General features: G+C 39.5%; 1 protein-coding gene across 7 annotated transcripts in view; it reads right to left on the reverse strand.

The window, feature by feature from the left end:
- RAP1GDS1 (Rap1 GTPase-GDP dissociation stimulator 1) overlaps positions 1-13,293 on the reverse strand; it is an 84,609-nt gene that overhangs the window by 7,558 nt on the left and 63,758 nt on the right. For all 7 annotated transcript variants that reach the window (XM_071808246.1, XM_065836555.2, XM_065836554.2 and 4 more), the window contains 5 exons: positions 7,715-7,843; positions 5,137-5,262; positions 2,345-2,488; positions 1,943-2,074; positions 1,405-1,539 (listed from right to left, as the gene is read on the reverse strand). In XM_071808246.1, coding sequence (XP_071664347.1) covers positions 1,405-1,539; positions 1,943-2,074; positions 2,345-2,488; positions 5,137-5,262; positions 7,715-7,843 — 666 coding nt within the window. The remainder of the gene's footprint in view (positions 1-1,404; positions 1,540-1,942; positions 2,075-2,344; positions 2,489-5,136; positions 5,263-7,714; positions 7,844-13,293) is intronic.

Genomic DNA, 13,293 nt, shown 5'->3' on the forward strand with positions numbered 1-13,293 from the left:
GTGTGCACTGATAATACCGAGTTGTGGAAAAACCTCATGGTTGCTACGACACAGGTGTGAAATTAACTGCTTTTTCCTACCATGTACATCTAATTTCCAGTGTTCAGCCTGAATGTAAACTGAAGACTAGACTTTGCCCCCTTGGGCTAGGGAAGGAGATTTCTACAAAACACATGAAGCAGAAGCTCAGGGTAGTACTTGAGGTCCCAAATCTGAGGAAACTTCTCTGATTCCCAACAACAACCTTCTGTTTCACATAGGCAAAGGAACTAAAGCATCCGATTAGCAGAGTAACTTCTTACCTGGTTCCAATACTTTATACAAACAACGCTGTGGCCTGAAATGTCTGAGCCTGTAGCTGCCTCATACTCTTTCATCCCCTCCGCTAGTCCATGTTCTCTACTTTCATGAACCTCTCTGCAATGTATGTAAGGCGCAAACTTGGTCTAATATGATACTTAGGAAAAAAACACTTATTCCATATTGAGAGTAGTGTTTAACAAGCAGTTCACCACTGAGGCCAGTTATTACTTGCTCATTTTTTTCTAACAATATACATTAAATCTTCCATAGGTCTCTGGCAGACATCCTTGAGCACAAGCGGCAGGGAAGCTTTTGGACTGGTGAAGTTAACAGAATTACTCACCTGAGAAAGGTAAGCAAACGGCAAACTTCTAAAGCTGCACAGGTTTAGTTATGTATGCATGATCATTTTTAAAAAGCTATCGTTTGTCAAAACTGAAAATAGTAAAACAAGGTTAAATGGATGAAAGACTTTATTTTTGGCTCGGTATGAGAAGGCATAGACAAGTATTACAGACTCGCTTTGTTTTTATGCGCATGTACTCTGCCTTCTATGCTTGGGTAATCAAAACTCATGCAAATTAAGTTATTAAAAATGACAAAATTAGCGTTCAGTTCATTGCCTACAAACAGTAACTAATTGCAATGGGCTGGCTATTCTAACAGGCTTCCTCCAGCTCTAGTTTGGGAATTGTCAAAGCCTGAGGAAATCACAAGTGGGCACTGCTGTCTGGTGGGGACACTCAGCTGTGAGAGAGACCCCAGATGGAACAACAGCAATAGCAAGGCCGTGTGCTCTGGACAGAAAGGATGGAGAAACCATCCTCGGGGGCTCCTCAGCTCCCTGCCTGTTACAGAGCCGCCCTTTCCTTAGTTGGGGATGATACTGGGGGGTCAAAGTGGCAAAAGACAGTCAATAGCCCTGCGATATATTTAAAACTGCTGGTCACAGCTGCTGTGCAAAAGACATAAAAGCGATGACGGGCCTGAATGAAAAGCAGAAATCTGAGCTGCCTCCAGGACTGTCAGCTCTCCCACCCTCGTGCAGTGACAGAACACAATTTCACCTTTGGGTAATTAGCGATGCAAAGCGAGGCTTACCAGGAATAGCCAGGTTTCTGAGAGCGCTCAGTGCAGCGTGTTGCACAGTTACATTTCCATCCTCCACGTGTCTGTCTAGCAGATCCATCAGGATTTGAACTATGCCATTATCCACCATATGGATGCAGTTTCCGTCTGCGCGAGATGAGAGAAGTCAGTTGTGAATGGAAGATCATTACTAAGATTTTTACAAGAGCTTTTTTAGAAGGGTTATTTCTTTGCTCCTTTCTAGATTTTATTGTTGAGAATTTGACCACCATTGTCAATGGGAGTCGTAGTGCTCATGACAAATTCAGAGGAGTGTTATAAGAAGCACTGAAGAAGGCAGAAATCATCTATACCTCTCTACAAATGTGAAACAGTATTTTTAAAGTAGGCTTAATTCTTTTGGGGACTGTAAAATATAAAACTGCTGATGTTGCTATATAGCTTAATAACAGCTTTACCGTGATGCACAGCTTTTGTTTGTAGCTGTACAGACAGAGCATTATAGAAGGACACATATAAATTAACATAAGCTATTATGGCATATTCTTACCATTTCTGGCAAAATTTGCTATAGCCAGTGCTCCTGCAAGCTGTAGCTGATGGCTATTGGAAGGAATCCATGAAAGTACTCTTTGGAACACACTGCCTTTTCCTCCTTCAAATAACTTCTGCATGGATTCATCTGGGGTAAAAAGCATAGACAGTCAGCAAGCCAAAGAAAGGTTTGTTAGGGAAAATCCTTCTCTTTATGTCCGGGAAGCTCTGCTGGCTTCACTACAATTTATCCAGCCCTGCAATGGGATGAGAGACAAAATCTGCCCCGTTGAGTGTTAACTGGCAGGTAGCAGGTCCTCGAGGTTATTTAGACAATGAAATAATAAAATTCAGCAGCCAAATGGCATTACAGGCACCTGCTATTGCCTTGCAGAAGGTGGCGACACACCGTACTTACCTCCAAGCAATAATAAAACCATAAGATCAGAAGCTGTTTTAAGCTCTGCAATATCATCCTCTCTGTCACTGTCCACAGTCTTCTGAACGATCTCAAGTAAGCACTCGACCAAGCCTGCTTCAACCAGCTGCAGCTTAATGACATCTGAAGAACAACAGGGGTAAGAGCGGTCAGAATCATCATTTGAAGTATATCTGTTGTAAATACATGCAGGGCAGACTGCCAGGGAAGGTTTAGATTGGATATTAGGAAAAAATCCTTCTCAGAAAGGGTTGTTGGGCATTGGAACAGGCTGCCCAGGGCAGTGGTGGAGTCACCATCCCTGGAGGGGTTTAAAAGGCGTTTAGACGAGGTTCTCAGGGACATGGGTTAGTGCTGGAGTTGTATTTATTAGGTTATGGTTGGACTCGATGATCCTGAGGGTCTGTTCCAGCTGAAATGATTCTATGATTCTGTGAAAAGAAGCAGTGATGCCAATGGTCTCACTGTCAGCTTGTGTAGATAAAATTGTAACTTTTAAATTTCACATTTTCAGGGCCAACTTCTGTTATTATTTATTATGATGTTATTATTCCCAGGGTCTCACCCAGCTCTGGCTGCCTTTCCAGTAAAACTATTCGCTGAAGCTGTATGGAGGTGCCCTTTGCTTCTCAAAAATGAGGATATTTCTCTACAGCAAACTTGTGGCATCTCAGTCATCACTCAGAGGGACTGTTTGGGCTTTTCAAAGACTTCGGACTGTGGTGCAGAACAAAGTTAGGGTTTCTTCTTTTGTTTAAGTACAGAAGAGCTACTGACTTGACCGAGACATGCAAGTGCAGAACACTGAACTTTTGGATGAAATCTCAAATCCCCCATTTCTTTTAGCTTGCCAAGATTTGTGGCATTCATTGCAAGGGCTCCAGGAGCACAGTGAGGCCAAATCCCAAAAGCTGGGCTGAGAGAGAAGTTTGTTGTGACTGAAGGAAACCTGGGAACTGCTGAGGTGAACTCATTGTAGTTTTTATTGGGAACTGGGCTCAACAGAGAAGGTGGTCAATGTTTTTCAGGTGGTGAAATAGGACTTGGGAGCAATATTTTTCCTGTTGTTTCTCCAACAAAATCTTCAACAGATTTTTCCCTGTGAATCGAAGCTGGGAATCTCCTTTACATGCCAAATCTCCCTTTCTATTGAGCGGGAATGGCGGGTTGGCTCATGCTGTTATGTCTTTCTTTGGGTGAAAGGGATTCTGGTAGGTTTTGCATGCTGATTTTTAGGAAGCACAGTCACAAACCTCAGCACAAATGTGCGAACAATGGATTTCTTTTAGCTTTCTGCATGCAATGGTGTTTATACAATAAGGAGTTTAACCCAAATTAAAATATTTTGAGAGGCCAAAGCTTTGGAAATCTCTTTTTCGTCTAGTTTAGAAGTGAAAATTGGGTGAGGAAAAGTGTTCTACCTCTGGGGAAGGATGTGCCTGACTCTCAATTTCCTGTTGTCACCAGGTTTTTTTGCCTGAGTTAAATTAATTGTTCCTCCAAGAGCGACTGACCTTCTCATGAACTTTGTTAGGGAATGTAAAATATCCAGTTGGGATTTTTATAAATACGTATTTTTTTTACTGAAGTACTTCAAAAAGATAGAGAGTTCCTTTAGATATAGAACACTGGGTTGCGGGTGTGCTGTGATGTGAAATATAAATCACTACACCCGTGTTCTGAAACAACAAAGCAGCAAAAAAAACCCAACCCTAAAAAACCCCAACCACCGAAATCCAGACTGCAAATACTTCATTTAGATATTTTTGCCTCTTGACCTATTGCTGATTATTTACAATCAAAAGCACCTGAATGGTACCAGCACAGTGAACTTAGCTAAGTGTGCCTTGAATCCCCAGTGGAAGAGTTCAGCTGAATGTCTCATTACCTGCAAGCACCTGAGTTATATTCAGCAGCAGTAAACTTAATGAATTTTATTGCGACTATAAAACGTAGTCTAAGAAAAAGTAAGCATTGGAACTGAGTCAAACTTGCAAAAGCTTGGATCCAATTCTGTGTCAGTCTCCAAGTACGGCACTATCTTAGAGCAACTTGCTAGTTGTTGTTATAGAGCAAATTAATTTATTTTGACAAAATGTGCATTTTTAGAACTCAAAAAAGGAATCCTATTTTCACATAAAATAAAAGACAGAACTTTTTAAATTGAAGTAAAAATTTATCCTGATTTATACTATGTACAATAGATACAGCTTGTGTGTACAGCCGAGTAGGATGAAACCTAACAGAGTCCACAATTCTATCTCATACTTGATTGCATTCAAAAAAGCTTTAGCGCTGAGGTGATTAAACCAAGGTTATAGAGCCATCTATAGACTGTGGTGTCTCCCACATTCAGAATGGCCCCCACTTCAGTCCAGTTCCACCTGGTAACTCATTTCTGTTTCCTTTAAGGGCAGACAGTAGATTACACAAAGCACCCAGAGCTCATTTGGGAGGAACATCCCGGCAGGGGGATCCTGCACATATTGCGCCTTTAATATTCCCACTGGAGGTACAGGGAAATAAAATATAACCTAATCATATACAGAGTGAATCAGAGGTGGAATTGGCATTAACAGTTTGTTGGCTTCTGTGAGATGCTCAGACAATTAAGACCTATTCACGTCATATCAAACTGTCCCCGCAACCATCACCCACGGCTGAATGAGGCCGCCGGTTACTTCACATTTAGCTCCTGTAAAAGGCATCAAAATACATATAAAGGAATTAATTAATTAAAAAAAAAAGTGTAAGAAAACAAGAATCCTCACCATTTTCTGCCAGGGGAGCCAAAACTTCAAAAATCATTTCTTTTTTATCATGTTCTATTTGCTTCTTGAACAGTTTCACAAGCTCTTCAGCAATGTTTGTGTAGGCAAACTGCTCTTTACTTGACTCTGCGAAGCAAAAGGAAAAATACCGTATCAAGTCAACAAGCCACATCAAAAGGTAGGACTGTTTTTTTCTCTTTATGACCAGATTTATTCAGTAAGATGACTAAGTGCTCTTCACAGACAGGAACAATAGACTCATGCTTGTCACTAAATGAAAAGAAACATGTCTAGCACTTTATGATAAATGTACTGACCTGAATTAATTGCGATTAAGGCTGTTAAAAATCTATACATCTATTATCAAGGCTGTTGGGGCTGCTTCTGCCCAATAGAATGTAAAGGTAGCTATAGAAACAGTAACACACACACATATATATATATATATATATATATATATATATGTATATAAAGTCTTTGATTTCCCTCAGCTTAACAGGAAGACTAACAGATTATATGCCGCATTTTCTATGGGAGAGATGAAGGGCCACACTGAACGCGTTAATATTGATGTGGTTGCATGACGGTGGCGTTCCCTTTGCAATCCCTGTGTTGCTGTTGCGGGGCCGTTTCATACCACACAGACAGCATAAAACACCTTTACAGATGGGCTCCCTCGCTACCAGGAGGTTGGCCAGCAAATAATGGTTCTTCAAATATAGATTAAACAATAGCATCTCTTGCTGCAGTGCCTGTATCTTATTCCCCCTCGCTGGCAGCATTACAGGGGATGCAGGTGGTGGGGCTGGTGTTCCGCATTCTCCAGTTGCCACCTCCTGAGAGCCATCTGTAGTTAGGAAAACCTTCCAGAAGCTTTGCTACTGCTGCAGTGGAGGGTTAGGGATGATTTTAATGTAGAATTGACCCCAAGCACTGGGGAAAAGCACAAACTGCAGACCCAGACCCTTTTGTGCACACTCCATTATTCTTTTCTTTCAATACGCGCAACTACATAGCAGATTCAAAGTGGATTTTTAACCTTTCCTGTATTTTTAAAAGCAGAACCATCATTCACTGTTTTTTTTTTTGGGTTTTTACCCTGCTTTGACACAGAATAAGAGTTTCATATAATGCTTCTCAAGGGATTTATGCAATGCAGTTGTCTCTGAAGTGATGAAAAATGATAACCTGACAATAAAATTCCCTGAAGTTACAAGGCAAAAATAAACTATTACAGTTACAATGTGATTGACTAAGCTATTGCTTAAGGGAGATTAAAGTATTACAAGCTAAATTAATTTTGTGCCAGTCTTAAAGGACGAGCATCTTTCCAGTGTGCGGGAAGGGAAGCGGCTGCTGTTGGGCTTCCTTCCCATGGTTCTTATTTCTGAGCTGGACAGAGCTGGATCTTTCCAAGAAGGACAGGGAATGTAGTTCTCAGTGAATATATTTTTTGTTATATTTAATATCCTTACGGTTTTAGCTGCATTTTAGCACTAGAATTTGCAGAGTATGACTCATATTATACTTTCTGCCATGCAGACACAATACATAGTGCCCACCTTGAAGACCTCTGATCTGTTCATTTCTTTAGTGCTGTTTTGACGGCTCTTTCTGTTGTTGTTTTGTTGAGTAGACTTGGCTGCTATAAGCAAAGGTATTATGTGTGTGGCCAGACTACACTAGATAACATGATATTCTCTCTGGCCTTGAAATCTATGAACTTAGGACAGCTGTGAATAACTTCAGGCTGCCAAATAGTACAGATTCACAGATAGGGGTTTTTTTCTCCATATTTTGAACTGCCAAATCTTCTTAAAAATACTGGATAATATCACAACTGCTATATTATTGTACTTCGGTGCAAAAAAACCTCATAAGACTAAAATTTCACAGAAGAGTTTTGCGAAAGAAGAACAGCAATGTAAAACACGAGTGATAATAAAACATGGGCCCTAACAACCTTTTGGTTTACGCCTTGTGGAATGCCAATGAAAACTCATCCCCTTGCAAACACACTGGATCAAAGCAGGACCACAAACTTCCATTTAAATGAAGTTTTAACTAAACTTAGGAAAAATAACATCTACAGCTTAGTAGTTTTAATGATATATACATGCAAGTGTTTAGTCTGGAACATGTTAAAGCTCTACACCTAAAGGAATCTTGTATAGGCAGATTTATGAACCGAGCCTGTCTCAGTTTCATTTGGTGACTTCCATGAGCCAAATTTAATCCTGATGTATCTTTGTGGAGCTACACCAGGATACATTAATTATATTATTAATAAATAATTCACAGTAAGTAGCAGCACTCAGGAAATACTGTTTAGATGATTTAAAATGTGCCTGAGTGAACTTTAACATAAAACATAAGGTTGTACTAAGTATCTACATAAATTTCAGTTACTGGAGGGAGACAGCTATAGATTTTAGAGACAATAAGCAGAAACTGCTTGCTTTAAATATTAAATGTACCAAAAGGAATGGAACAAACATCAGTGCAAGGCTTCTGTTAGCCTTAAGATTTAACTTTATGAAAACTGGAGGTAGATTTGAGATGAATACTGTAGACTTACCAAGTTCTGCTAAATTGCCAAATGCAACAAGGCACATCTCTGTCAGAGCTGCGTTTTGGCAATGAATGCCCAACAATTTCACTAGTGTAGGAATAACACCCATATTGATAAGCTGCGACTGCAGGGTATCTATGTAGAAAGAAAGCGCAACAGTGAGTTAACATTCCTGTTTGCAGTACTATTCTTTAGAGCAAAAAAGAGCATTTTTCACACAAAGCAACTTCTAGGCTAAGCAGCATTAAATCATCTGTCTCCTCTACTCTTCTACACTAGTATCTGGCCCAGATTTGAGATATGGACTCATAATTCTCCCTGGCAATGGGACATATTCCCAGAAATGTTCCCTCCTGATCTGATCACAGGGTATAGTGTTTTATGCAGCTACTGATAATTTGGTGGTTATCAGGTTACTAATACATGTTGGGTTTGATTCTGAGCTGACTGCAACCAAACAAAACTACATCAGTGAAATAATTACTTCTCTGAGAACATGTTCCTATATACTGCTTTCCCTTCAAGATCAAAACTGGAAAATTAAAATTAGAATGAATATAAACTGGCACTGAAATAAACATGAAAAGTTTTATAAACACAGGAAGTCACAATGAGGAGCTTGAGAAAAAAAGGAAGTTTAATAAAGACAAAAAACTTGGAAGGTTTAAGAAAAGTCCTTAGAAGCCATTCTGATAATTTCTTGCATAGGATGAAAGTTTATAGTATTTACAAGTAAGAAAGTTATTGCTCCTAGATGTCTGCAAATAGAAAGATGCTTTGATGGTTAGGCAGAAACATGATTGTTTTAAAGAATTATTTATGATGATATTTTCTCTTACACATTTTACCTATAACACAGTAAAGAAGAAAAACATTGTTTCACAGCTGAATACAAGAAAGCAGACACGAACACACCAGATGTTGTTTAGTAATTTTCCTAAGCATCTTTTTTCCTTTGTTTCTAAGCACTTTAACTATGTTTAAATGTTACAGACTCAAAAGACCATGATCCAAAGCCCAGTGAATTCAAGAGAGTTGTATTACTTCATGTAGCTTTGGGTCAAGCCCGAGGGGGGAATTAGGTAATTATTTTTAAGGAATTCATTCTGAGCAACTGAAATCAGTTGAAGTTTTTATGTGTATGGAATCAGAGCCATAAATATAGCAGATTTTTACAGGGAGATAAAAACATAGTACATCCTAAGTCTAGCGAGTTTAGTATCATCTCGTGCTCTCAGAAAAATCTTCAAAATGGTTTGGAATTCTCACAGAATATAAATTATGAAAAGATTCGGGAATGTTTGGTTCATTTATATTCAGTGTAAAATACTTTCATAATAGTTATCAATTTGGCACACTAAATAAGTAAATGGCGTGCTTATTACAGGTTACTGGGGATGAGCAGGAGTCCTTATGGCTTGACATCGTTAATAAAACTGTATTACTTACCAGTAACTGAATTTCTTTTTCTATTTTAAGGGGGGGTGTGTGTTACCTCTTCCACAGATTTGTGGTCTTTAGAGGAATTTATGCGAACGCCATCAAAGAGCTGTTGAAGTTGTCAAATTTCAGGTAGGTACAACTAGCGCATGAATTGAATGCCACTTTACCTCGGGTAGGTGTGAATCACTGCTCTGCCCTCCTACTTCAACTGACTGCAAATATCTACCTCTGAATAGGGAGGAGGGAGCTGGAATGGTTCTAGGGGGGGAAATGAGCCTGTAGGAGAACTCAAGTTACTGGTAAATAATCTGGTTTTGTCCTTGGTTTGTGATTGTCCCCTGCAGACAATTCTGAAGGAAAAATGGTAGTCACGGAGAGCAGGAGAACAAAGACACAAACCACAAATGCCATAGAAAATTATGTGGAAAGAAATTGCTTTTTTTACTAGACTGCCTCTAGTCACTCTAAAATCACTTTATCCAACTGTAATGGGCAAAGAGACAATTAATCTCTCTGGGCTTCATTTGGCAAAGCATTCTGACACCAGAACCATAAAGTCTCTATTTGGTGTAGTTTTGGGTTCTGGGGGTTTTGTTGTTGGTGGTTTTTGTTTTTTCCCTTCTGCTGTCTTTTTCTTAATACAAAAGATATAAAAAGTGCAGAGGAGAAAATGGGTGGAAAAGGGGGAAACCACATCCATCTTTTAAAGTCAACAGGAATCTTAAAAGCCAAATAGAAGGATCTATTTTGTTGTTCAAGGGAGCGTGGAGTGCAGTGATTAAAGGGCCTCTAGAATTTCCAAGTAGGAAAAAAGAAAATAGACCAAGAAAGAGCAATTGTACCGAGTCAAAAGTCAGGTATTATACCTGACTCCACAACAATCCCATTTCCCTGGGGTAGAAGGATGGCACCTGAGCACAGGAATGGTGTCCAGTGGTACGAATGGGATAACAAGAACTGCCAATAAGGCAAATATTGATGCCTTAACTGCAGTAAGCAAAGGGAGAAATTTTCTCCTCTGCCAATGACAAGACAACCCTGTGAGTCACAAAGCTGCATAGGAGGTAAAACCTTTGAAAATAAAAGGCTGCCAGCAGCTATTTGCTGTGTTTGTACTTCAGCCCGATCTTGCCATACAAATTCTGAAGTTGTCATTTACATCTGTCATTGCCACCAGTAGGAGGCTCCTTTTCTAGTAAATAGAAGAGCAAAGTCTATTAAGAAGTTTAAGAGAAAAGTATTAGGCTTGTCGCTGACTTACAGCACTTTTTAATTCAGAGAAATTAAGAATTTGTAGTGGTTTGGTCTTAGCTGAAGGGGCTGCCAGCAGTTCCCAGGCTCTCTGATGAAAGACTGAGGGCCAGGCACCTGGGAATAACGGTGTGTGCAGCCTTTCCTTGCAGGATGCAAATCCAGGGCACATGGGCATCCATCCTACAAGCCTGACACGGGACTGAATCGAGCCACAAAGCCAGGCAACGTCGTGTCTCAGGACGAAACAGCTTTTCTATCAGCTCCCTAAGCAGAACTTTATGCACAGTGAGCAGGAAGCATGAAAAACTGAATGTTTCTTCTGAATTTATGACTTAAAGCCACAAAAGAAACGGGAACTCTGCACCGCTCTCACGTGTTGCACTGCTGAGATGCCCCTGTGTTCCCTCGGGGTGAAAAGCACTGACAGTGATGCTGCACAGATGCATATAAAGGTAGATTAAAAGGCAATCAATACATGCGCCAGCACAAAGAATTACCTACCTAAAACTTGAATTTCAATGGCTCCATGTCCTTCGGTGACACACATGGAAACTCCAAAGAGTAAGATCTGGGGAGAATATCCCAAATTGAGAACTTTATTTGGGGCATTTGAGTTGAAAATGCTGATTTAGGCTAGTTCATTATTTTGGACAGAATTTCAGGAACCAACTAGTCATGTTGTGTTTCATCAGCAACCGTGATAATAACACTAATGGCAAATCTGTTTTGTACAGATTGGTGGTATAATTTCATATGCTAGAGAAACCTGCTTACAATCCCCACGTCTATGTTAAATCATCATATAACACATAAGTGATGGTATTAACCATCTTACTATCATTTTTATCTTCTTCTACATGCTTTAAGTTACTTTGCATTTAAGTATATTTAGGTCTTGAAAGCACGCTAGACCTCTTTAGCTGTGATGTAGATGAAAGAAAAACCATGGCAAGCATGAAAATTAGCAAAGGTAAGTCCTAGTAGGAGGCAGCACTGAAATATTGCTGTTAGGCCATAAATCTCCCTCTCATTTCTTGTGTATTTACATAGCTTCTGCAGCTGCTAAACAGTGCAAATCAGTCCCCAACATTCATTCCAGAGTTTTTTGTGAATAAGAAAGGCTTGGCGGTTGTATGATTTAACATCAGAATGTTGCATTTTACAAAGGCACTGAAGGAAAGACAACCTTGACAGACTGAGGTTTAATATGAAATGAGATGAGGACGCAATTTGTAAACATAATTATTTTGGTCTACATATATACGCCCGTATATAAAAATGGGTGCTTTCACACATGCATACTGCGTCTGGTTAACTTCTCCAATTTGATTACCTAATAAGCCAAATGGCCTAGCTCTTCCATAATTTCTGCATTTCTTTAAAAATGCTTTCATGGTTTGTTCTATAAATCTCAGGAGACAATTAGCTCCCTTATCGACTGATCCCATTAACTTGCAAATAAACTCAGCTCCCAGGATTATGAGATCTGCAGAATAACTGCTCATGTCACTCTTTTATCTGAGTGTTTGCATATGACTGCTGGTTTTATTAGATTAGTTATTAGTTTTCTTACTCTTTATCCAAGCCTGCTTTGCCTTTTTTTGAGCAGATTCATCGCTACACAAAGACTGTGTGAATTGATAAACCTTCAGATGGGAGAAGCACAACAACATACGGAACCTGCTGAAAGGTGCCCAAACAGCAGCTTTAAGCACAGGTGCTCTGTATCCCAAATATAGTTTGCATAGCTTGACAAAGAAAGAATTATTATCGTTTTTTGCCAAGACTTGCTTCTTTGGGGATTAAGCTATGAGCAAAAACATTAACAAACGTGGGTGACACATTTGTTTCATTCCTAGCGTTACCTGCAACTTTGCATTTTAAGAACTAATCATGGAAAGCAGGGATGAGCTATTTGTGCCTGACTGAATTTGGGTGGTGAAATACAGAGAGGGTCAGGATATTCTGAGCTGTAGGCAAAGGGATGTGCCCCATCAGGAAAACCCTCTGATTTCTAGCAACACAATAAAAAATGGCCACTTTAAGAAAAATAAGCTTAAAAGAACTGCAAGAGATGCCAAAGGGAAGTTTCTTCTGTAACAATGAGATGACAAGATACCAAGGAGGCAAAGGGAGAATTGAGAGACAGCAGGCAAAAATAATTCCTGAACACAAGCAGATGGCACAGGAACCTTAGACAACAGTGTTAGGAATGCGGTTACAATTGCAAGCTGAGCGTCCAGAATCAGGACGAGATATAAGAACGCTCCATTAATTTGCTATTTAGGAAGAGAAAATGTTACCTCTAGTTGCTCTTTAGTCGCCACTTTTGTAAAACTCATGTGTGATAAATCCCAATGCTTATTCAAAAACTTAAAGTACTCAAGAATGAGTCTCATGTTCAGAAAAATAAGGTAGTGGATAGCTATTAAAAATACAGTGGTGGCTATTGGAAAAAGAGGGCAATTAGTTGACTGGGAATGATAAACTGTTTAGAATCAAATAAAATAATTTATATACTGTTTGCTCATGAAATGCTAAAGATTAGAAAATATTAGGGTGTTCACAGATAATTAGATGCAAATAAGGACAAAAAGTGCTGAAATCGTCCTTATCTGGATAGCTAGCGCAACTTAAAATTGAGTGCGAGTCATTAAAAGCGGTAAAGAAATCTTCAAAGTCCCCACCTGTGGTTTTGTAACGTGGCATGCTAAGCAGGGAAAGACTACAGAAATGAGAAATAGAAGGTAGAAGTGCGATTTCAAAGACTGAAACGCTTCTTACATCTCCAATATTTTGTCTTTTATTTTTGTCCAATTAGTTTCCATAACTACAGACAAAGCAATCTGGAACTGAAGGCTGCAATCCCATACTCCTCATCCTTCAGC

Source organism: Patagioenas fasciata, chromosome 4, assembly GCF_037038585.1.
Source record: "Patagioenas fasciata isolate bPatFas1 chromosome 4, bPatFas1.hap1, whole genome shotgun sequence".
Lineage (NCBI taxonomy): Eukaryota > Metazoa > Chordata > Aves > Columbiformes > Columbidae > Patagioenas > Patagioenas fasciata.